Genomic DNA, 25,266 nt, shown 5'->3' with positions numbered 1-25,266 from the left:
TAAAGTCACAGATGGTTAGATATTGCATGAGCTACAAATGAACAATTATGACCCACTAGAATTAGTACCTTTCGGCCTTCTTTTTTTCAAAATATAAGTTAATCTTCAATATTTCCACTAGCTCTTCCAAAGGCATTTTGTCATTAACCTTTCAATAGAAAATACATCACAAAGTTAATTACACCAGCAAGATTCCCCTTTTCTCCATAAATCTGAAAATCAGATTGTTTCTATCAAATGGCATGAATATTCTAATTACTATCAAAAATATTTTGAGGAAATGATGAATTACATCTACTTGCAAATTCCCGGAAATCAGAAGAGTTAAAAAATCTCATGCCTCTATTTCCTGCAAACGGCTCAGTTAAAGGTCATCAGCTGTAGATAATGTTACAAAGCAGCCAAAATTTACCTTCATCCCTTTTTCCTACCAGGCTTCCCTTTTTCTAAATTGTTGCCCTCCCTTACTGAGGCCTTACCAACTCCAACTGCCCCTAGTCACTTTATTTCCTCTTCTTCGCAAAACGTCTCAGGACAGGCTCTAACTCAGTCACACTAGAGCTTTATGCCATTTCTTGGTATTATTTATATGTTATAAGTGGACAAAGATTTTTAGCCAAAGGAATGAATCTCTAACAGTACAATTATAGGCATGCCATAGATAAAAGAAATCTCTTTGGGTGAAGCAGGCATGCACCCCATAAGCACACTAAAGAGGCTGACAGGTCTTCTGTCTGTTCATAGAGCTGATTGCCAGTGTAATTTCCAAAGTCATTGCTACTTTCTAAGAAGAGCTAGAATCAATATAACCCATAACTAGGATAATAATGGCCATATTAGTCATTATTATACCTTAGACAGTGATCTTTTGAGCTCCGTGTCTTCATACACCACATAAGGCAATGAATCTCTATACTGCCAAGAAAATAAACCAAGTTAAATACAACATTTAAAACCAATCGACACAGGTTAAAGAATGAAAACGGAGACCTGAAATATGTGAACCCCCAGTCAGGGGTCTTTGCTGCCTTATCTGATTTATACAATCAGTGTTCATACACTGTATATACAATTAGGCCATTATAGCCCATTCAAACCACTACAGTCAAATGACACCATTATATATATATTTTTTAATTAAGTGGGCAGGTATTAGCCAAGGAAGTTAGAAGCTTAAAAACACTCTATTTTAAGATACATTTCCATTACTAGACCACTCTCATGGCAGGGAGAGCAGATAATTTAGAAATGAGAAAATACACTGAATATAAAAATCCGCTGAGTTAGCCATCCTTATGCACACATATTGCACATGACACCTACACGTGCATATACGTACAGATGGATGAGAGCTGCTGGTTATTACCCTATGACCACTGGCTCCGTCAACCAGACGGTCCCCCTTGAAGTATGGATTGGAGAGTGCTGAACCGCTCCCCAGAACACAGTACAAGGACCCTAGAGGTCCCCCAAGCAATCAGCAGGGAGACTGGGATGCGACAGTGAGAGGGACAAAAAGACTGCTACCCAGTGCTCCTATCACTTACCTCCTTCACGCCTCCTCAGACTTACATGCGCAGGCAGGGTGTCAGTGGGCAGTGTTAGTGAAACCACAGAATCAAATTGATTTCAGTGTCTGATAAAGCAAAACGCAAACAGGGGTAGCAGGTAGAGCACTAGAAGGTTCAGATAAGTGCCAGGGGCATCTGCAGGAACTCTGGGACATGCCTGGGGCTGCCACAAAGTACAGAATGGGATTTAGTTATATCCTAAAGGAAATGGAGGACCAGCTGACATCAGCTGTCGCTTATAAAAATAACAGAAGTTTTAATAAAATTTATTAAAGCTACAATTATTTCAGTGCATATTATGAGCCAGACCCTTCATGTGTATTATCATTTATCCCTACATACTGCCTCTTTCACCTCTGCATTCAGATTATATTAGAATTTTATTGATAGATAATGCAAGCACATATTTAAGAAAGAAACTTAAAATACTATACAAGGTCATTAAACTCTCCTCAGAAGCTGAGAGGTTTGTTATTATTATTATTTAGTTTTTCTTATGGCTATCATTATAAATACAGCCTTATTGATTTGGCTTCCCACAAAGAAAGATTAAAAATTTAGAGTATTCATGTTACCTCCTTCTACCGCTTTTCTTTCCTGTACAATCTCAATGTCTTTGATATACATTTTTAGGTGTTATTGTGTTGCCTTCATGACTTGAATATATGTAAACACCTAAATCTTGAGTTATTAACTCTCTGATGTGAAAGTAGGGATATTATTTGCTTTTCCCCCCCAACATTCTTCACCCCTTCTACCTCACAATTTTGGAAAGAATGTTATTCCTTTACATTGTCAATATTTATATTTATAACATTATTCTGTCCTCTATGTACTATCTCTAGGTTGATTCTAAAAACCAAAATCTAAAAAATAGCATTCATAATATGTTCATGTATATATTATTTACCATAGAAACAGGCAATGTAACTGGATCCAGTGGAGGAAATGCAATCTTGTGGCTGAAATTTTGCTGCCAAAATGAGACGCTTACTAGCATTAAAGTTCAGGGTATCAGCTTTTCATTTTTTCTAGCTTTCTTCATGCCTTAGTCAAGTTTGGCTTCCTGTTTTAGTTTCCTAGGTTGCTCAAAGCAGATACCATGAGATGGTTCGGAAATTTATTAGCTCACAGTCTTACAGTTTTGAGGCCATGAAAATGCCCAAATCAGGGCATCAACAAAGCGATGCTTTCTTCCTGAAGACTGACCGCTGGTGATCCTGGGCTCCTCTGGTATGGGAGAAGATACATCATTGTGTCTGCTCGTCTCTCCCTTCTCTTCTAGGTTTCATTGCTTTCAGCTTCTTGTTCCCATGACTTTCTCTCACTATATTCATTCCATTTATAAAAGACTCCAGAACGAGGATGAAGCCCTATCCTGAATGAGGGGTCACACCTTAACCGAAGTAATCTCACGAAAAGTCCTACTTACTCTGGGCTCACACGCCCAAGAATGGATTAGCTCTAAAACATGTTTTTTTTCTGGGGGTACACACAGCTCCGAACCACCGCACTTGTCCTCTTTCTTGTGCCCACAGCATCCTTCATGTCAGATTCCTTTTATGTTTGTTACAGAATTTCTTGAGAAATTTTTTACATGGAGTACATGAATGTTAAAATTTTAAGGCTTTGCATTTTCAAAAATATCTTTATTTTTGCTTGCATACTCATCTGGTACTTTAGCTGAACATAGGACTAGAAATTTAAACTATTCTTTCTTCCTTTTGAAAACAATGCTCAATTTTTTTTTTTTTGGCAACAAATTGTGTTGCTGATGAGAAGGTTCATGCAAATCTCCTTTTGTGTTCCATGGTAGATGAATTGTTTGTCTCTCTTTTTAATTCTTGGTGATCTGAAATTTCACCAGGATGTGTAGTTTTACTCATTAAATATTTACCAAATGCCTACCATGAACCAGGAGTTGTTTTAACAGTGGAGACACAATGGAAGAAAAAACAAGGCTGAAGTGGAGGAGGCAGACTGGAAAGGAATTATGGAAGAGGTATAATGCGTCTCATGAAGTACAGAGAAAGAGGACAGCAGAAGGTGAAGGAGAGGCCCTGCACCTAGGAGTACCTGACCTGTCATTGTGATTTATCCCTGGCTGCTGGGAGACTCCTCAGAGTGCCTGAACATTGAGCCTGGCCCAGTCACTGCTTTCCGAGCTCTAGCTCCTGCTCCGTCAGGACCCACGGTTCTGCATAGCCCTTCAGGCTCCTAGAACCATGCAAATAATTGTTGGTTTAGATGTCTACACAGTATCTCAAACTTCCTGGAAGGAACCATCATCTAACACCACTGGCATAGTGATTGGGTCTTCCCAAGGCCCATGGAGACAGGGAACTAGCCAAAGTGAAAGCCTAAGGCATACAATGCCAAATTAACAGCAAAGCTTTGTTCTCATCAGCCTTCCTGGGCTTCAGAAAAGTGGGGGTAGCCAAAATGACACTGGGGATGCACTTCGGGGGATCCTTCCACCTCTTGGTTCTCAAATACAAGGCACCTTCCACCTGAATCAACCTCTTCTCCAGCACAGTGAGGACACGAGGGTCCTCTTCTAGCTGGCTAACAAGGGACCAAGGAAGCCACTGGGAGAGAGCCCCTAGCTTCAGAGGACACTTGTTCAGCAAAATATTAATCCTGATTGTAAAAAGCAACCCACAGTAAGTTAGAAAAAAAAATTGGTAAAATCAACTGTTGCAATATAGAATGGCATTTATATTTATTTCACTATTTCCAAAATCATACCATCATTTAAAATTTGTGAAAAGACCCTGTGTTTAAATTCATGTACAATAAAAGTTTGTTCCAATTGTCAAAGCCCTTTATCCTGAATATCATGTTAGGACCAAATATGTAATAATTAGAGATAAGACTGTGCTAAAGCATATCTCATGTAAAGCAAATAATTATTCAATATTTCCTAAAGACAATACTCTTACAAAGATGAAGATAACTTTTCTTTTCATTAAAAAAAAAGAGAGAAAGAGTACGCAACATGCAGGCGAGAGTGTTTGCTCTCTGGTTTGACTTGAACTTTCAGCTTCGCTGCAGTTTAATATATAGGGTCCTGTCTCTGCTCACGTTAAACTGTCGTTTTGTTTTGTCAGCTGCTGACATTCCACTTTCTCTGGACTACACATGCTGGTCTTTATGTGGTCAGTTCATTGACAGGTGCAAACACTGGATGGCCAAATAACAGGCAGAGGTGATAATGAATGATAATATTAACATTAAAGTAGTTCATTTCCTAGTAGGAAAATTTATATTAAATGATTATAATATTAACCAAAAACTGTGACTATTAACCATTTCTTATAAACATTTGGCATATAACTAAAATTCATAAAATTGAGAACAAAGGTTCATTTATGATAGAAGTTAGGACACTAAGATTTGTTTCCAAAGTTTCAAACAGTTCAACTGTGTTAAAAATCAACATGCAAAAAAAAAATCTGAATTAAAATTAACAAATAATAGGGGGAACAAAGGTTAAAATATATTGGGTCAATGGAAATACTAGTGGTCAATGATAGGGAGGGGTGAGGGGTATGGTATGTGTGAGTTTTTTCTTTTTTCTTTTTATTTCTTTTTATGGAATGATGCAAGTGTTCTAAAAAATGATCATGGTGATGAATACACTCCTATGTGATGTTATTGTGAGCCACTGATTGTACACCACATATGGAATGTTTATATGTTAAGAATGCTTGTGTATGTATGTTGTCTTGTCAATAAAAATATTTTAAAAATCGACATGTAGTAAAAGTAATCTTCCACGCTGGGTATCAACAGCCACGTTTTATAATAACAGAAGAAGCACAATTGCGCTATTAATTTAAAAGCCATAAGATTAACCATATTCCTTATCATAGCCTCACATGCCCTCTCTCTTTTTATTTTCAATGAAAGTCATTCTATTCTTCTATTTCTCTTATTTCCTCAAACATTCTTTTGGCTCAAACTTTGGCCATCGTTTCTGGGCTTAATGAAAAAAATTTTTGCCTCTTTACCTCTTTCTCCTTTAAATCTTTAAATACATTACAATCTTTCTAACTTATCCCAAAGATGACTATTTTCCTTCTTCAGAATTCACGAGTCTTGCTTTTCTGGCCAACCAAGCTGGCAATGGTAAGATACCCCAAAGTGCCTTTTCTCCATAGAATCCTTGAAAAACTAGCAAAACTGGTATCTTCTTCAAAACTTTGAAAACAGTTAAAGGGTTTTGGTAGTTGAGTGAGTGAGGAATTAAGAAAATGTAGCTTTAGAAAAACAGGACTGAGTATAAAAACTCAGAAATGGACAGCACAGTATGACCTAACTGTAATATAATTATGTTAAAACACTGAATGAAGTTGAATGTGAGAATGATAGAGGGAAGAGGGCTGGGGACATAAATGAAATCAGAAAGAAAAATAGACGGTAAAGACTGAGATGGTATAATCTAGGAATGCCTAGAGTGTATAATGATAGTGACTAAATGTGCAAATTTTTAAAATGTTTTTGCATGAGGAGGAACAAAGGAAGGTCATTACTGCAGGGTGCTGAAAATAGATGGTAATTAATATTTTAAAATTTCAATTTCTGTGTGAGACTAAAGCAAAAAATGTTTATTTGGCACAAAATTTATATTTTGACTAGTGCATTTCCTAATATAACTTATGTAGATAGCTTGGTTGAACACCATAAGTACATGGAACCTTGGGTAGGACATGAGGTTTTGTTGGTTTTTCCACAGTGATGCCCCGATGAATCTCAGAGTGATTTGATCAGTGAGTGGAAAAGTATTTGTAAAGTCCCCTTCAGGGAATGGTGAGAACGGGGAGAAATTCAACCTCCCTAAGTAGAATTCTTGATATACTCACAAGCAGTGTGGACAACCAAAGCTATAGGCTTAGCCCCCAGTCTTGGGGTTTGTTCATATGAAACTTAACCCCATAAAGGATAGGTCAAGCCTACTTAAAATTAGGCCTAACAGTCACCCCCAAGAGAACCTCTTATTTTGCTCAGATGTGGCCTCTCTCTCCAGCCAACACAACAAGCAAACTCACCACCCTCCCCCGTCTACATGGCACATGACTCCCAGGGGTGTGGACATCCCTGGCAACATGGGACAGAAATCCTAGAATGAGCTGAGACTCAGCATCAAGGGATTGAGAAAAACCCTGGAATGAGCTGAGACTCAGCATCAAGGGATTGAGAAAACCTTCTCAACCAAAAGGGGGAAGAGTGAAATTAGATAGTGTCAATGGCTGAGAGATTCCAAACAGAGTTGAGAGGTTATCCTGGAGGCTATTCTCATGCATTAAGTAGATATCACCTTGTTATTCAAGATGTAGTGGAGAGGCTGGAGGGAACTGCCTGAAAATGTAGAGCTGTGTTCCAGTAGCCATGTTTCTTGAAGATGATTGTATAATGATATAGCTTTCACAATGTGACTGTGTGATTGTGAAAGCCTTGTGTTTGATGCTCCTTTTATTTACCTTGTCAACAGATGAGTAGAACATATGGAATAAAAATAAATAATAGGGGGAACAAATGTTAAAATAAATTTAGATCGAAATGCTAGTGATCAATGAAAGGGAGGGGTAAGGGGTATGGTATGTATAATTTTTTTCCTTCTGTTTTTGTTTTATTTCTTTTTCTGTTGTCTTTTTGTTTCTTTTTCTGGGTTGATGTGAATGTTCTAAGAAATGATCATGATGATGAACATGCAACTATGTGATGATATTGTTACTTGCTGATTATATATGTAGAATGGAATGATTATATGTTAGGAATGTTTGTGCTTCTTTGTTGTCATATATATATTTTTTAATTTAAAATAAATAAAAAAAATTTAAAAAAAAAAAGGAGAAGCACACGGCACCCTTGCTGGCTCCTCCCAACCCCTCCCTGGTGGGGTATGGAAGCAGCATGTGCTTTCATTGTGGATCTCTGGCCCTATTCTGGAGGGGACAGAGTAAGCCCTATGTGTGTACTGGAGTGCCTGTATGTTGGTGTCAATCTATCAGGTGGCAGCCTGAAAGATTGAACCAAGAAACTCATTTCTGGCTTGCCCTCCCAGAACTTACCCTGCAAGCAGAAGCAACCTGCAGAAAGCTAAAGCAATGTAGGAAACAACTAAGTCAAAATGACCTAGGGCAAAGGTTTACCTGTTCTAAGACATACAACAAGGAACTATGGAAAGGAGAGAATCTATTTCATAGGGAGTAGAGTGGGCATCTGAATTCCTGTAAACTGGGGAATTCCAAAGGCCACAAGCAAGCACAAGTCCAGGGCAAGATGCAGACTGAGAGAGGGCAGTACACTTTACTTTCTCCTTGGGATGATCTTCTTGATAGAAGGGATGAACTCTGAAAAAGAACACCAGCCAATTTGCAGAGACTGTGAAAGGAGTTCTTTGTTTGGTTTCTTGTACTTTTCAGTTCCTGGCACTCAAGGAAATCTTCCTTCACATCACAGGCTGGATACAAACTTAAGGAAGAGACATCTCAGGGACTAAATCCAAGAGTAAACATCTTAAAATATTAAAATGTACAATGCATAACAAAAGATTGTAGGGCAAACAAAGAAACAGGAAATGATGGCCCAACCAAAGGGACAAGATTAAAACCCAGAAACTATCAATGGAGGAGACCAGACTTTGGAAATAGTAGGCGGAGACTTAAAAAAAAAACTTCAATATGGTAAAGTGGAAAAATAACTAAAGGATATTAGGAGACCAATGAATGTAAAAGTATGAGAATCTCAAAAAAGAGATAGAAATTTTAAAATGGAACCAAACAGGAGAGAAGATTGTAAGAAGATGACAGAGTAGGAAATGCCAGGAATTAGTCCCTATACCAAAACAACTATTGAACTGGAAAGAGCTGTCTGAATCAACTATTTTGGAACTCTGGAGTCTAGTGGAATACTGTGCAGCATCCAGGGAAGAGCTGAAGGACAAGGCTGGTAAATTGTGCTAAATACTGCTGGATTTCACCCACTGTGCATCAGCTACCATGCCCCACTCACCAACAGCATGGCAGACAGCAGCAGGAACTGCAGCTCAGGCTTCTGGCACAGCTTACAAGTGCCAGGGTGGGTTTTAAGGACCTAGTGCTCCATAATTTGGGGTGTGTGGCCTGATCACTGTTTTTGAATGGCTACTTTAGAGCACCAGGGGGCTGGCTCTGAGGGTGGCCATTGTTATAGCCACTCTCAGGAAAAAAGGGGCAGAGGGTCCTTAAAAAGGCACCCTGTTTAAGAATAATATCTTTAATTCCCCTCTCAAAACTTTCCACTCCCCATCTGGGGGAAAAAATTGTCTGTAAAAGTCACAGATTGACAGCTCCAGTACTCAACAACAGTAACAACAAACCTCTTCTATCCCAGAGGAGTGGGAAAACTAGATTTCCAGAGATAGAACAACATAATATTAAGGACATGCAGTTCACAGAAAAAGATTACAAAACACACAAAGAACAGGGAAGTGTAACTCATTTATAGGAAAAAGAATTTTCCAGAAACCATCCCTGAGGAAGCTCATACACTGGAATTGTTGGCCAAGGACTTTAAATCAGCCATCTTAAATATATTGAATAAGCTAAAGGAATCTATATAGAAAAAACTAAAGGAAATTAGGAAAACATTGTCCAAACAAAACCTAAAAATGGAAATTATTAAACAGAAATTTTAGAGTCTCAAATTATAGCAATTGAAATGAAAAACCAATTAGACAGATTCAATAGCAGATTTGAACAGGCAGAAAAAAAGGATAAGTGAACTTGAAGATAAGGACATAGAAATCATCTAGTATGAGGAACAGAAAGAAAAATAATAATAAAGTAAAATGAACAGAGTCTGAGGGAACCAATTTTACCAATATATATGCAATTGGAGTCCCAAAAGGACAGGACAGAGAGCTAAGAAAAGAAAAGGTATTTGAAAAAATAATGGCTGAAAATTTCCCAAATCTGGTGAAAGACATGAATGTACATATGCAGGAATCTCAATGAACTCCAAGCAAGATAGACTCTAAGAGATCTATAAGATACATTATAGCAAAATCCAAAGACAAAAAGAGGGTTTTCAAAGAAGCAAGAGAGAAGTGACTTGTCACATACAAGGGATGTCCAATAAGATTAACAGCAGATTTCTCATCAGAAGTCATGGAGGCCAGAAGACAGTGGACTGACATATTTAAAGGTCTTAGAAAAAAAATTAAGAATTCTATAGCTGTCAAAAATCTCTTTCATAAATGAAGGATAAATCATGATATTTACAGATAAAAGCCCAAAAAAGTTCATTACCAGAAGACCTGTACTTACAAGAAATATTAACAGGAGTCCTTCAGCTGAAATGAAAGAATACTAGAGATAATACAAAGCCATAAGAAGAAATAAAGAACAGTGACAAAGATAACTGCAAAGGTAAATATAAAATCCCATTTTATTTGTACTTTTTCTAACTGCTTTCCCCTCCTACATGACTTAACAGGCAAATGTGTAAAATAACATAAATCCGGTTAATGGTCAGACACTGTATATTGTATATAATATATTAAGCCGACAATAACAATCTAAAGCAGGAGGGATGGAGATATTTAAGAGTAGTGAGTTTATATACTACTGAATCTAAGTTGGTACCAGTCAAACTAAGTTATTAGTTTAAGATGTTTATTGTATAGACAAAGGTAATAATTGAAAAATATAGAGAAAAGAAAGAAAGGAATCAAAATGGTACAGTACAACAAAGCAACTAAGTACAAAAGAGAGGCAATAATAGAATAATTGAGGGACAAAAAAACCTATAAAACATATAGAAAACAAAAAGCCAAATGGCAGAAGGAAATTCTTTCTTGTAGGTTATTACTTGAAATGTCAATGGATTAAACTCCCCTATTAAAAAGCATAGATTGACAGGTTGATTGAAAAAGCATGACTTAACCTATATGCTGTCTATAAGAGACCCTTCAAGGTACAAAGACATAAAGATGTTGAAAGTTAAAAGGGTGTGAAAAGATATTCCATACAAACAACAATCAAAAGAGAGCTGGAGTGGGTATAAACACAAATTGTCATATGAGCTGGCAATTCCCCTACTAGGGATATACCAAAAAGAATGGAAAGCAGGGACTCAAATATATTTGTACACCAGTGTTCATCACAGCATTATTCACAATAGCTAAAAGGTAGAGGCACCCTAAGTGTACATCAACAGGTGAATGGATAAAGAAAAATGGCATAGCCATACGATGGAATATTGTTCAGCCAATGAAGTACTGGTACATGCTCCAACATGAATGAACCTTGAAGACATCATCAAGATTTTCAAAGTCAGGGGTGGGCCACGGTGGCTCAGCAGGCAAGAATGCTTGCCTGCCATGCCAGAGGACCCAGGTTCAATTCCCGGTGCCTGCCCATGTAAAAAAATATATATATATATATATATATATATATATATATATATATTTTTTTTTTTTTTCAAAGTCAGCAAGATTGAGGTTACCATATAAAGTTAGTTTTAGAATTAAGTTAATGTAATTGTGCCAATGTCCTTAAGTTCTTTGATTTCCTGCAGTCAGTTATTCAAATTTAGAAAATTGTCTCCAAGTGAAATGTTCACAAGTCTTTTTTAAAAAGAAAATGATTTTAGGCTGGAAGCTTCTGGAAGCAAGAGCCACATTTTCTATTCCTTGAACTCCTTCCCACAAACTTGACTTGTCCCTAGAGCACTTAACATAATGCAGAGGCTCAGTAGCATTTGTGGCATGTTGATTTACTTTTGAAATTTACTGCATATATTTCTACACTAAGCATAATTTAACTTTAAAATTAGAATCTTCATATTAGTGGCTGAGAGAGTTCAAATAGAGTCGAGAGGCTACTCTGGAGGTCACTCTTATGCAAGCATCAGTTAGACATTGCTACCTATCATAACTTACCAAACCAAAACCAAAACCATTCCAGCCAATCCTAAAGAACATCAAGGTCATTATAAGAGTCTACAAAGGTTCCATGCACTAGGGTAACTTTCCAGAAACCTACAACTTCCAGACGGGTCCCTGGACCAGATAAGTCCTGAAATGCAGAGGGGCCAGCCTCTGCAGAACATCAACTAGTTCCATCTCCCTATCCCATATTATCAACAGCCTCTTCCAACATGAAAAAGTTAGAATGGGCATAGCCCAAATAACCCAAAAGAGTGGGAGAAAGATCAAAGGTGATGGTGGAATTATACAGAGAGGGTTGGGTTTAACAAACGAGTATGATGGCTGAATCATTATATTGGTATTTCTTTCAGTCTCCAGTATCTTAGAGCAGCTAGAAGTAAAAACCTAAAATTGTGAAATTGTAACTCATACCAAACTCTGAAATCAGGTCTACAATTAATTGTGCTGTGTTTTGAAATTTATTGCTTTTTTGTGTATATGTTATTTTTCACATAAAAGAAAAAAGTCAAGTGTGATGATAAATGCAACACTATGTGAAAAAAAGAATCTGATGTGCAAGTTTAAATAATAATTTAAAAATAAAATAAAATAAATTAGAACCTTCAAGTGAAAATAATGTCAAGCAGGTTAAAAAATGTTTCCTCAAAAACATGAGCATAGAATTACCATATGGCCTGGCAATGGTATTTGAATATCACTTCTTCCCCTTTCTCTCCTTTATCTCCTTCTGGAACCCCCATTATGCATTTATTGGTACACTTGAAAAAAATACCACTTCTAAATATACACCCAAAAGAATTGAAAGCAGGGACTTGAACAGATATTTGTACATTGATGTTCATAGTAGCATTATTTACAATTGCCAAAAGATGGAAGCAACACAAGTGTCCATCAATTGATGAATGGGTAAACAAAATGTGTATACATACAATGGAATATTATTCTGCTATAGAAAGGAATGAAGTTTTGATACATGTAATAACAGGGATGAGCCTTGAAGATATCATGTTGAGTGAAATAAGCTAGACAAAAAAGGACTAAGATTGTATGATTTCTTTTATTTGAAATATTTATAAAAAGCAAATCATAGAGAAAGAAAGCAGAATAGTGGTTAGCAGGGTTGGTTGGAGGGGGGATAGGGAGTTATTGCTAAATGCATATGAGTTTTTGTTTATGATATTGCAAATAGTCTGGTAATAGTGGTACAAGTTACACAGTATTGTCAATTTACTTAATGTCAAAGACTCATGTACTTAAAATGGTTAAAATAAGTTTTATATTATGTATAGCTTATCAAAATTAAAAATAAATATATATTTTAAGAGGAACCAAACAAAAGTACTGGAGTTGAAGACCACAATAACTGAAATGAAAAATTCTCTAGAGGGCTTTGACAGCAGTTTGGAGCTGGCAGAAGAAAGAATCAGTGATCCCAAAGACAGGACAACTGAAATTATTCAGGCTGAAGAGTAGAAAGAAAAAGAATGCAAAAAGTGAACAAAGCTTAAGAGACCTGTGGGACACTGTCAAGTGTACCAATAAATGCATTATAGGTGTTCCAGAAGGAGATGAAAGAGAGGAAGAGGAAGAAGGAATATTCAAAACAATGATGGCAGAAAACTTTCCAAATTGAACAGAAGACATGGACATACAGATTCAAGAAGCCCAACAAATCCCAAACATGATGAACTTGAAGAGAACCACACATAGACAAATGGTAATCAAACTGTCCAATGCCAAAGACAAGGAGAGAGCTCTGAAAGCTGCAAGAGAAAAGCAATGCGTTATGCACAAGGAAATTCCAATAAGCTTAAGTGCTAATTTCTCATCAGAAACCATGAAGGGAAGAAGACAGTGGGATGAAATATTTGAAGTAGTGAAAGAAAACAATTACTAACCAAGAATTTTATATTTGGCTACATAATTTTTCAAACATAAGGGAAAGATTAAGATATTCCCAGATAAACAAAAGCTGAGGAAGTTCATCACGCTGAGATCTGTTCTGCAAGTGATGCTAAACAGAATTCTTCAGACTGAAAGGAAAGGATGCCAGACAGTGGATCAAAGTAGAATTAAGAATGAAAGACCTCTGATTAAAGTAATGATATGAGTAATCACAAATGTCAGGACTATGTTATTGTATTTTTTGATGTAAGTCCACTTTTTACTTCTTATAGTTTCTAAAATGCAAATCCTTAAGAGCTTAAGATAAATTTATGGTTTTGGACATACAATGTAAAAAGACATAACTTGTTACAAGTACAATAAAAAGTTAAGTACAACAGAAATGTGGATGGTGGGTGGAGGAGTTTAGGAACAGTGTATGTGTATGATATTGAACTTAAGTTGGTATCAAATCAAATGTGATTGTTATATATCTGGGATTCTAAATTTAAAATCCATGGTAACCACAAAGAAAATATCTGAAAAAATATATACAGAATTCAAAATGGTACACTTCAAAAAAATCAAATAAATATGAAAGTAGGAAGAACTGAGGGACAAAACTGGTATAAGACTAATGAAGACAAATAGCAAAATGGCAGAAGAAAGTTCTATATAATCAGTAGTTACATTAAATGTAAATGGATTAAACTATTCAATCAAAAGGCAGTGATGGACAGAATGGATAAAAATGTATGCTCTAACTATAGGCTGTTTACAAGAGACTCACCATAATTTCAAATACACAAGTAGAAGAAAGTGAAAGGATGGAAAAAATATGTATCATGTGTGCTGGTTTGAATTTGTGGTCCCCAGAAAAGCCATGTCTTGTAATACTCATTCAGTATTGCTGGGTGGGAGATTTTTAATTGTTCCCATGGAGGTATGACTCACCCAATTGTGGGTATTAACTTCTGATTAGAGGGAGATGTGACTCCATGCATTTCAGGTGGGCCTTGACTGGAATCCTTTAAAAGAGGAAACATTTTGGAGAAAGTTCCTTTTAAAGCCATGATAGAGCCCATGCAGCCAGAGAACTTTGGATGAAGAAGGAAAATGCCCCTAGGAGAGTGTTATGAAACGAGAAACCTGGAGAGAAAGCTAGCAGACATTGCCATGTTCACCATCTGCCTTTCCAGATGAGATAGAAACCCTGAACTTCATCAGCCTTTCTTGAGTGAAGGTAATCTCTTGTTGGTGCCTTAATTTGGACAATTTCATTACTTTAGAACTGTAAACTTGCAACTTAATAAAGTCCCCTTTAAAAAAGTTGTTCTGTTTCTGATTTATCACATTCCAGCAGCTAGCAAGTTAGAACACTGCAATAATCAAAGGAAAGCTGGCTACACTATGATCAAATAAAAATAGATTTCAAGTTAAAAACTGTTACAAGGGGTAAAGATTGCTATATGTTGATAAAGAGGTCAATTCAACAGGAAGACATAATATTATAAATAGATGGGCTTCTAACAGCTAAGCCCCAAAATTTATGAAGCTAATATTGACAGATTTGACAGAGAAATAAGGTTCTGCCTTAAAAGTAGGAGATTTGAATACTTTCAACAATGGGTAGAACATCTAGACAGAAGATCAATAAGGAACAGAAGATATGATTGACATTATGAACCAACTAGGTCTAGCAGACATAAATAGAACACTTCCCCCAAAGCAGCAGAATTCATATCATTCTCTGGGGCACGTGGATCGTTCTCCAGGATAGATCAAATGTTGTCACAAAACAAGTCTCAATAAATTTAAAAATATTGAAATCATACAATGTATCTTCTCCAAACACAATATAATGAGGCTAGAAATCGGTAACAGAAGGAGAACTGGAAAATTCACAGATGTATGGAAATTAAACTCATGTTTTTATTATAATTTTTTGTTAGAAAAGTTGTAAGTTTGCAGAAAAATCATAGAAAAAATGCAGAGTTGCCATATACCACCCCCATTATTAGTACCTAGCATTATGTGGTACCTTTGTTATAACTGATGGAAGAATATTATTTTAATTGTACTATTAACTATAGTCCTTAGTTTACATTAGGGTTTACTTTATGTTGTACAGTCCTGTGGTTTTTTAAAAAATATTTTATTCTAATAACATATATAAAACCTAGCATTTCCACTTTTCACCACATTCAAATATATACTTCAATGGTGTCAATCACCTTGTCAGTGTCATGCTACTGTCACCATTATCCATACCAAAAAATTTCCCAACAGAAATGGTACCAATGAAATATTAACCCCCTCCCTCATTCCCTCTCCCCATTCTGGCCCTGTAACCTGTATTCTAGTTTCTGAATCTATGAATTTGCTTATTCTAATTATTTCACATCACTTAGGTCATACAACAGTTGTCCTTTTGTGTCTGGCTCATTTCAATCAGCGTGATGTTTTCAAGGTTCATCCATGTGGTCACATATATCAAAACTTCATTCCTTCTTATGACTGAATAATACCTTGTTGCACGTAAATATCACATTTTGCGTATCCATTCATTGGTGGATGGACACTTGGCTTGCTTCCATTTTCTGGCAATTGTGAATAAAGCTGCAAGGGACATCTATGTGCAGATGTGTGCTCGAGTGAGTCCCTGCTTTCAATCGAAGAATGTCAAATGCTCACTCTGGGGCTAAGACCAAGCCTGGACTTGAAGCATAGAGTCCAGACCCCAGTGTGAGGGCCCTGGCCAAGCGCCCAGGTCTTCAGGTCTGGCCTCAACTCCAGGTGGGAACTGAAGAGAACCCCCTCAGCTTCAAATGCAGTGAGGGGGTCAGAGGGCCTCTTCCTGGGCTCCTGGGGTTAAAAGGACAGCACTTCTGCTTTTCTAAGTTATTACTATATTTGGTCAGGCTTGTTTCAAGAAGTGGACCTAACGTCTGCAAAAAAGGCCCCTCAAGTGATTTTTTGGGGGCCGGTGCATGCCTCAAGTATTTTTAACAAATAACTTTTCCACCTTTGCCACAAATATTGAATATTATTTTCATGAAAGCATTTTCAGTTCCAAATATATTGAAATTGTTTATTTAGATGACCAAAATTATCCCAGAATTTTAAAATGTAAAAGTAAAAGCCGCATTTTGCTTGAATTTTAAGAAAGTTACTATTCAGATTTTTTATTTGATTCTCTGAGAGCAAAACTTTAAGATGAATTTATTTAGTGCTAAATGAAAACTTTGATTTTGAAATATTTCAAGTAAATGCAGTGCATGATTTCAATTATCTGTGCATTTTAAGGCCATTCATTTTTTTTTAAAAAACAAAGATCTAATATGATAGGGAAAATTCTTTGGGGTTAACACAATCAGTTAAAATAGAGAAAACATCCTTTTGGAAACCTCAGAAGCCCAAGTGCATGCCCAGGATTGAGCTAGCTCTGCACAGCTTCCCCATCCCGTGCTGTAAGAAAAGCAATGAACAAAAACGCTGGCCTCTCCACATCACTCTGCAGAACTACTATCTGATTCATCCAGCCAAACTAAGGGAAAAAAAGAATGGAAGAATGACCAAATTGTGTCATTTTCTTCTCTGCCAGAGTGTATTTTAAATTACGTATGCAATTTAATGAAATAAAAGGATTGTCTAGGAAAAGAAGGGCGAATTCCCATTTTGGAAACATTATTCCTTCACCTGATCTACCTTACCATTCATTAAAAAAAAAAAAAAAAAAAACTAGCTTGCGGGGAGATGATGGTCACAATTGCAAAACCATTATAAAAAGGGTTTTACATAACAATCTTTGAAGGTTAAAAGAGCACTGTTCCGGAGTTTTTATTAAGGTCCTTTGTGCTGGATGACTTGTTTTGTGTCGAGCAAGCTCTGTGAGTGGGAACACGGTTGACCTTCTACCCATGTCCCATTTCCCACACGGAAGGACCCTAATTCTTGTGCAGCTCTCAGCCTGAGCCATATGTTCCATCAGCATAGACCCCGTTTCCCTGTGCAAGCTCAGAAACCTTCCAGGAGAGAGCTTACTGTGTGCAACCTTAATTAACCAATTATTCTGAAAAAGAAGCAAAAAAAAAAAAAAAGAAGAAGAAATCCAAAACTCAAAGCCTGGGAACTCAACTTAACCTTGTTAAGTGAAACCTTAGTATTTGAAATGTTTTATAGATATCAAAAAATAAACTTTACACAAAAAGCCCTGCACAAATAGGAACTGCAGGTTGTGAAATGGTTCATAAATAGAAATCAGACTGCGGCGTCGCTATCATCTCCTTCAGACTGGCTAAACATTCGGTTTATCGCTGTGAGCAACATGTGTGCAGTTTCCCACCAACTGACACACATTTCAAAAAATAAGTATGATTAATTAGATAAGTTCAGTGACTGATGCAGAAAGTCCCTCTATCGAGCGCTCTATTTGATCATTTCCACGTGGTAAATATTATAAAACAATTTTTATGAAGCCCAGCTTTCCCAACTCAGTAAAATATTTTACAGAGTGAAACGGGTATTCTAGCTATCCAGGTGAGTATACTCAGAATTAATCTACAGTGAAGAATTTATCACTGGGAGGTGATAAGAGAAAGCTTTTATTAATAGGATTGTTACTGCAACAAAAGGGTAGATGACGGGAATCACAGTAAAGTAGAAAGATCCATTTCACTTTGAAATTGAGTCAGTTAATATAGAGGTGTAGACACTAGCTCATTCCATCTCCCCCTCCCCCAGTCTGATTTTTACTTATTAACTTCTGAGTCTCTCCGGCTGACAAGATTTACTGTTCAGCGTTGGAAACGGTCAGATAGCAATCGTTAAAGTCAGAAGGAAAGACGGTGGTGCCTGCAGAACAGCCTGTTTACATGACACCTTCTCGGGCTGCGGCAGCTGCGGGGCTCCCTGTCACTGTGCATTGGTCAGAACAGGAGGCGGTTCTGACGCTCAGGCTGTGGCTCTGGAGGTACTGATTCCACTGCGCTTTCCAAACTGGAGTTCTAGGACGGGGCTGGTCCCAGGGGGCCGCAGGGCCTGGGTGCCTTGCTCCCCCTGCAGCTCTCTCCCCAGCTCAGCTCTCCAGGGAGCAGCTCACGGACCCCTCCCACCACCTTTCAGGGTCGCGCTGGACCAGGGTGGGCCTCAGCTGCTCAGCCCTGGACCTGTCTGGGAACTCTTCGAGCCCCCTCTTCACACCAGGGGGCAGGCAGGACTGCATGTTCAGGTCAGTCTTTGGAGGGCAAGAACAATGCTAGCCAAGATTTGGTTTACAAGAAGCTCACTTCCAAAAGCCAATCACTGGTCAGTCATTCACAAATTTCTCCCTTAAATGATACTCTCCCTCTTGGGAAATGACACAGGCATCCAGCTGTACATATGTCCGTGGAAGTGCCTAGAGAGTGAACGCTTTCTCTCGGCAAGTGTGGCAGTCCTTACTGCCCTCTACCTGCTCCCTCTTTCCCCAGCCAGCTGTGAGGACTGACCCACCAGCTTCCTGACACCTTCCCTTCCCAGCACAAAGACAGCCTGATTCTGCTCTGCTCCTCCAGGCCCTTAGAGCTAGAGGCTGATTCTGCCTCCATGGGGGAGGGGAAGGACACAAGGGCATGGAGAAATAAGACCAAAGAGTACAATCTGGGAATCAAGACACGCAAGTAGAGGGAATCTTTTGATGAAGTGCTGTACTTTGGCTGTAAGTGCCCAGCTGGGCTCTGAACTCTCAAAATCAACACGGAAAAGGAAGCTGTCATGTTACACAATTCACAGTGTCCAGTGATCACTTGCTTAGAGAAAGGCAGCCATGTCCATAGCTCCCAGGAGAAGAAAGCTCTCCAGAGGGGAAGCCGGGTAACGTCGTGTGACGTGGCCTCAGCAGTGTCCACACAATAGGACAGCGGGGAGCTGAGCACCGCACAACTACTTCACAGCACACCCTTCTTATAGGTCCATGGTACTACCCCAGGGCCAGGAGAGCAATTCCAGTTATTTGGTGGGAAGGTGAACGAGGCGAGCGATAGCATATAATTCATGCATGCTTGTCTCTGATAGTGTAATTTGGTCCAATTATCAATTTTAGAACATCTGCTGGAGTAAATGGACTATATATCTGCAGTCCTTCTGGGAATCTTCAAGAAGATTTTGATAGGTACTGGGCAGGAGGGAGTTCGAGATGATACACCCTAGAGCATGTTCAGAATATGGCTTCTCTAGTTTGCTAATGAACTAGAGGTCCACAAAGGCTTGGAGCAACTAAGCTAAATACACCACAAGTTGGACATCCACTTGATATTCTCTTGGGAAAGCTAAGGCTAAGGAGGGCACATGGGGGCAGAGACAAGCAGCCAGAGCAGGGGGTCAGGTGTAGGAACAGTAGCCCCCATGCAGATGAGGGTGGAGGAAGGGGATGGAGGCATTGGTGATGGGGCATGGCAGGGGAGCAGGTTTCCTTACCACAAGCCACTGTTCCTTGGGTTCCACAGCCTCCATCTTCTCTGTCTCCACCCTCTCCTTTAACTTCGCCTCCTTGGTTTCCTTCATGTCCTTTGTTTCCTTTGTCTTCTTTGCACTCTTTGGTCTTTTGGTCCTAATGGGAGACATACTCCTGGGGGGGATATGTGGCTGTGAACCTGTGACTGTAGGGGTGGGGCTCCTGAATGGGGTTCTGACCTTCGTGGGCCACGGAGACAAAGTGGAAGCTTTCCTGGCCGACTTCAGGACCTGGAACACACAAGAACCAACTTTTGATATCCTCAATACGTTCTTCAGATTTGTGAACAAAGTCTTATTTTTGTCCTTCCTTCTCCTCCCGTCAGTTGGAATCCCAGGGTCGACATTTGTAGAACTTTCTGCCAGTCCCACAATCTCCCCAGCTTTGGTTTGATTTGAAGGTCTGACCCATTTTTCTTCTCCTCCCTGATCCCAGTGCAGTAAGAACATACCAACAGGTCTCGTTCCTTAGAGGCACCTGGAGAGGTGGAGGTCTTTGTGGAGCGGTGCAAGGGGGTAGCTCGAGGTTTGTAGTGAAAGAAGGCAGGGTAGTAGGATGTAGGAAGGAAGGGGCAGGAATTCAAGTGTCAGGATTAGGATGCCAGCATGACACTTCTCATGTCCTTAGGCCATGCCTGCCCTCCATCGTGCCTGAACCCACTCTCTCTCCCACCCAGGGCTCCCAACAACCCATCTCCTGACCCCCAACACACACTTCCTGCCTCACTCTCAAGCATTTTATGTTTCAAACTTGACTTTGTCCACAAAATGCCAAAACCTTTTGGAAACTGAAAGACTTGGTATAGTATGTACAGATTTTTCTTCATCCCTGATTCCAAAATCAGAGAAGGGAGATATGAAAGAGAAAAGGAGGGAGGGAGGGAAGGAAGGAGGAAGGGGAAGGAGTGAGAGAGGAAGAGAGGAAGGAAAAGAATAACAAATGCAAACCTTGCTGCTTAGTTCATCGGTGGTTTTTCTCACGCCCATGTCCTCTTTCTGTTTGTTAATCTGTGAAAGGAAAGGCCCGTGTTATTTGCTGTCCTTTGCAAAGATTGAAAAGTAGTGAAAGAGTAACATTTTAAACCATTTGGTAAACTATGGTGGTGTGATCGATAGCTTCAGGGGTCAGCTTGGCCAGGTGATGCTGCCCAGTTGTTCTGCTGCTGTGGACTTAAATCATCAGTACATGAAATTCATCTATGGCTGATTACAACTGCGGTCCGCTAAGGGGGCACCTTCCACAATGATTGAGGTTTAATTTAATTAGCTGGAGTTTTAAAAGAGAGAGGTCAGAAGAGAGCTCAGCAGCTCAGCATACCTCATCTCAGCAGTTGGAGGTCAGACCCAGGTGTTTGAAGATGCAGAAAGAAATCACCCCAGGAAAAGCTGTTTAAATCCAGAAGCCGGACAGGAAGCCCAGCAGACATCCACCCTATGCCTTCCCATGTGACAGAGAAAGACAGAGGAGAGCCTGATGCCTTTCCTCTGCAGAACTATACATCTGTAACTAAATAAACCCCCTTATTAAAAGTCAATCCATCTCTGGTGTGTTGCATGCTGGCAGCTTTAGCAAACTCAAACAGATGGGAATATGAATTAGAAGAGAAAACAGATTTTCATTCAGAAAAAAATTTTGTATTCACTTAAAAAAAGTGCTTAGTAATAAAGTATAAATATTTTAAGTCATTAGCATGTATTCATAATACATAATGATTATATATAATATAATAACAATTATAGGGAAGCATGAATTATTTGCCTATATGGTGATAATTTGCTTGATATATTATGTAAATCCAAAATCTTACTATAAGGTATTTTTCCTAGAAATTTCAGATAATTTAATAGTCAAATTTCAATAATATTACAAATAAAAGTTTAGTTTAAAAAGTCAACTCTAATTTCAAGTAGACAAAGAATTTTATAAAAAAAATAGAATGTTTCAATGTATTTAAGTTTTTTATATCATGAATTTATGATTAATGCAATGACTTTAATTCAGAATAATTATATTATGAAATTTAAAAATAACGAGAAATCCATCTATTAATCTCACTGATATTAGAACAGCAAACACAATGGATTTTCAAAAATATTTCAAATCTATCAATAGACAAAAATTCAATATAAATTAGACCTGTCTGATGATTTCTTGGGGCCTGGGAGAATAGCTACTAATGTTCATAAAGGTCTCGGTGTTTTTTAATGCAAGGCTAATATTATAGTTGATCTTCATTATCTACAATACTATAAGGAATTTCTAGGAATACTTAATAAATAGTCCCACATTCATTCACAGCATTTGCTGAGTGAATACTATATACCAGGGACTGTACAAGAAGCTGAGTGTATAGTGTAAGCAAAATAGACAACAAAGTGAGACCTACAGAGACAGGACTGGTTTAGATGGAATGGCTGGGGGCCTCCTTGAGGAGATGATGTGTAGCTGAGAACTAAAGAATAGGAAGGAGTCAACCACGTGGAAGGTGGGAAGAAGTACATTCCAATCAGACGAACGGTCATGGCACGATCCCAAAGCAGGAAAGAGCTGAGTGGGGGTGCTGATGTCAAAGAGGACGTGCAAAATTTGGATTTTATTGCAAATGCTGAGGAATACTGTTGAATAATTTTAAGCAGGGATGACAGGGAAAAGTTTATATTATCAATAGATCATTCTGGCTGAACTGGGCTTCCAGTCATGGCTGAGTAGCTGCTATCCAAATGACCCCCCAGCAGCTGACAGTGAAAAGCTTTGGAAAAAATATAAGAAACCTGAAAATATAAGTACCTGAAGACAAGGAAAGAGACCAAAAGCCCATAGATTCCAACACGTGAAAGAGGAACAGTATTGGGTGAATTTCCCTTTTCTATGGCTTTAACTTGATAGGAGGTTCTAGTCTGTCTAATGCAGGACAACCAAGATGATGATGGAAATCTGAAGTTGTGCAACCCAGTGGTCAGAACCCCCTCCTTTAGGGAAAAAGGTTGGAGCCTTGAGCACGTAACAGCCTGCTTGACCAGAGCATGTGTCAAAGCATTAAAACTCCTGTTCCCTAATCACTGTTGATAACCAACTTTTGTGGGACGCTATTGTAACCAAATCTTATGAGACTCTGCTGAAACCCCATTGTAACCAAATCTCTCAAGACTCTGAACCTTATAGCCCCCCTGCCACCTGGATGTCCTCACTTTCTTGGTTTTTGCACAGAGTGCTGATTTGCATTTCCCAACTGACTGCCATTGGGAAGAATTATCTCCTGTTCCCAAGTCCCTAATTAAAACTAATGGGTAATTTTCTGCTGGTGTGTTCTCTGGTCTCAGGGTTGATTTGGGGTGGAACATTTGGTGAGCCAGCCAGGAGACCAGAGAGTTGCCGGCCATAAAAGGCATGAGTATTGGGAAGGGAGCCTCCCCAAGGGGAATCCTGGGATGGCTGCAACATCCATGTGGGGGAGAGTGGCTATCCTAGATGAATGAGGACCACCGAGGGAGTATGGAGATGGTTTTTATTCCCTAGCTGGACTAATAGCCCTACTGCAACAGGCTGCAGGACAGCTTAGATTTCATAAGAAAAAAGAAAGCCACCAGGCCACTGCAGCTATAGCCTGGCCTCTTTTAGAGGCCATGCAATCAGCTACAGAAGAGGCCTTTAAGTTAGAGAGGGATATGCAGGTAGCCCAAGCTGAATTGAAAGATGCTTTAAATGGGAGGCTATGCTGAGCAGATAAAAATTTGCAAACATTAACTTGCCTTAGACTAGGGTAAGGGGCAGAAGTTACCTAAGGTTCAAGTAAGACGAATGTGACTTCCCCCAATTGGGATCCTAAAGTCTAGGATCCAGTGGAGTTTTCTTCAGAGTGTGAGGATTCCAGTCTGACTGGGTGTTTCAGTTTCTTAAGGCTGGCAAAATGCAATATGCCAGAAATGGAACAGCTTTTAAAAAGGGAATTTATTAAGTTGCAAATTTACAGCTCTAAGGCCATAGAAATGTCCAACTAAGGCATCCAGAGAAAGATACCTTAACTCCAAAGAAAGGGCCGATGAAGTTTGGCATTTCTCTCTCAGCTGGGAAGGCACATGGAGACATCTGCTAGCTTTCTCTACTGTTTTCTCCTTGAAAGGATTTCCCTGGAGGTGCTTTCCCTCTGCATCTCCAAAGGTCTCTGGCTGTGTGGGCTCTGTTGGCTTTGAAGCTTTTTCCAAAATGGTTCCCTCTTACAGGATTCTAGTAAGTGATCCCACCTTGAATGGGTGGAGACATATCTCCATGGAAACCACCTAATCAAAAGGTTACCACCCATAATTGGATGAATCACATCTCCTTGGAAACAATCAAAAAGACCCCACCCAGCAATGCTGAATGAATGAGGATTAAAGAACATAGCTTTTCTGGGGTACTCAACAGTTTCAAACTGGTGCACTGGGAAAAGGAGGATGAAAGGTGTAAATTTTTATCTTCTGATCCAATGTAAGATTAAGTCAGAGCCTGTCTCAGCCCAGCTGGACCCCCAGGTAGATGGGAATGGTACTGCTGATGCAGCCTCAGCCAGGCCCACCAAGCAAAAACTGCATGATACACTGCAAGATTTTACTGCTTCTGAATCGTGAGAGATTGGGACTCAGGATAGGCAAAAGCCTAAAGAACTTTTATCAAATTGGCTATTGCAATTATAGGACACCAGTGCAGATGGTATAATGCTCTCAGGGCATAAGATGCGTAAATTGTCCTCTCTCAACACCCTCCTTCTCTGTGTTAATGCATGCATCTACTAGCCGCCCAAATGGAAACAAATTTGCTACTTGATTGGCTCATATTCCAGTGCAAGGAGGTGCGGTTTAACAAGGGGGATTTGCTCCCTCAAACCCCTATTGACACACCATTGACAAACTGCAAGATGATTTCAGGGGGCTAGGGATGAAGCAAGTGATTTACATGCCAATCGCCATCGGACCAGATAGTGTAATTTTCATTGCAGGAATTAATGAAACAATTCTACTTACTGCCCTCACAGGACTGGTATCGGACTCTGGTGTCCATTGTCAGCCTACTTATAGGACAGCCCATCTCACAGGCTTCTTGAGTGATTACACACCTGGGAAAGACAGATCACCTAAGGTGAAGGGGAGCTGGAACCAGGCTATGGGTCGTGTCCTGAGGAGACATTATGGTCCAAACTGGGTGTCACACAGACAAGTGTGGACAGACCTAATAGCTACCAGAACTAAAATTGAGGATTGATGGGCAGCCAAATGCAATATTAGTTATACTGTGGAGCAAGGTGCCCAAGGAGCAGAGATTTACTAAGTTTAAAGCCATGTCACTAGAGGAGGACATGCTTCTGGATAAAGGACATGACTGGCACCACATAAGGCCCTCTGCAA

At 39.1% G+C, this 25,266-nt stretch overlaps 1 protein-coding gene across 5 annotated transcripts in view; it reads right to left on the bottom strand.

The window, feature by feature from the left end:
* Nucleotides 1-25,266, bottom strand: part of C1H10orf67 (chromosome 1 C10orf67 homolog) — a 195,678-nt gene that overhangs the window by 66,148 nt on the left and 104,264 nt on the right. For all 5 annotated transcript variants that reach the window (XM_077153972.1, XM_077153976.1, XM_077153963.1 and 2 more), the window contains 4 exons: nucleotides 20,833-20,892; nucleotides 19,849-20,115; nucleotides 853-915; nucleotides 69-148 (listed from right to left, as the gene is read on the bottom strand). In XM_077153972.1, coding sequence (XP_077010087.1) covers nucleotides 69-148; nucleotides 853-915; nucleotides 19,849-20,115; nucleotides 20,833-20,892 — 470 coding nt within the window. The remainder of the gene's footprint in view (nucleotides 1-68; nucleotides 149-852; nucleotides 916-19,848; nucleotides 20,116-20,832; nucleotides 20,893-25,266) is intronic.

Source organism: Tamandua tetradactyla, chromosome 1 (assembly GCF_023851605.1).
Source record: "Tamandua tetradactyla isolate mTamTet1 chromosome 1, mTamTet1.pri, whole genome shotgun sequence".
In the NCBI taxonomy this organism is placed as follows: domain Eukaryota; kingdom Metazoa; phylum Chordata; class Mammalia; order Pilosa; family Myrmecophagidae; genus Tamandua; species Tamandua tetradactyla.
Note: the sequence above shows the minus strand (reverse complement) of the source record. Positions and strands in the feature narration are given on the sequence as shown.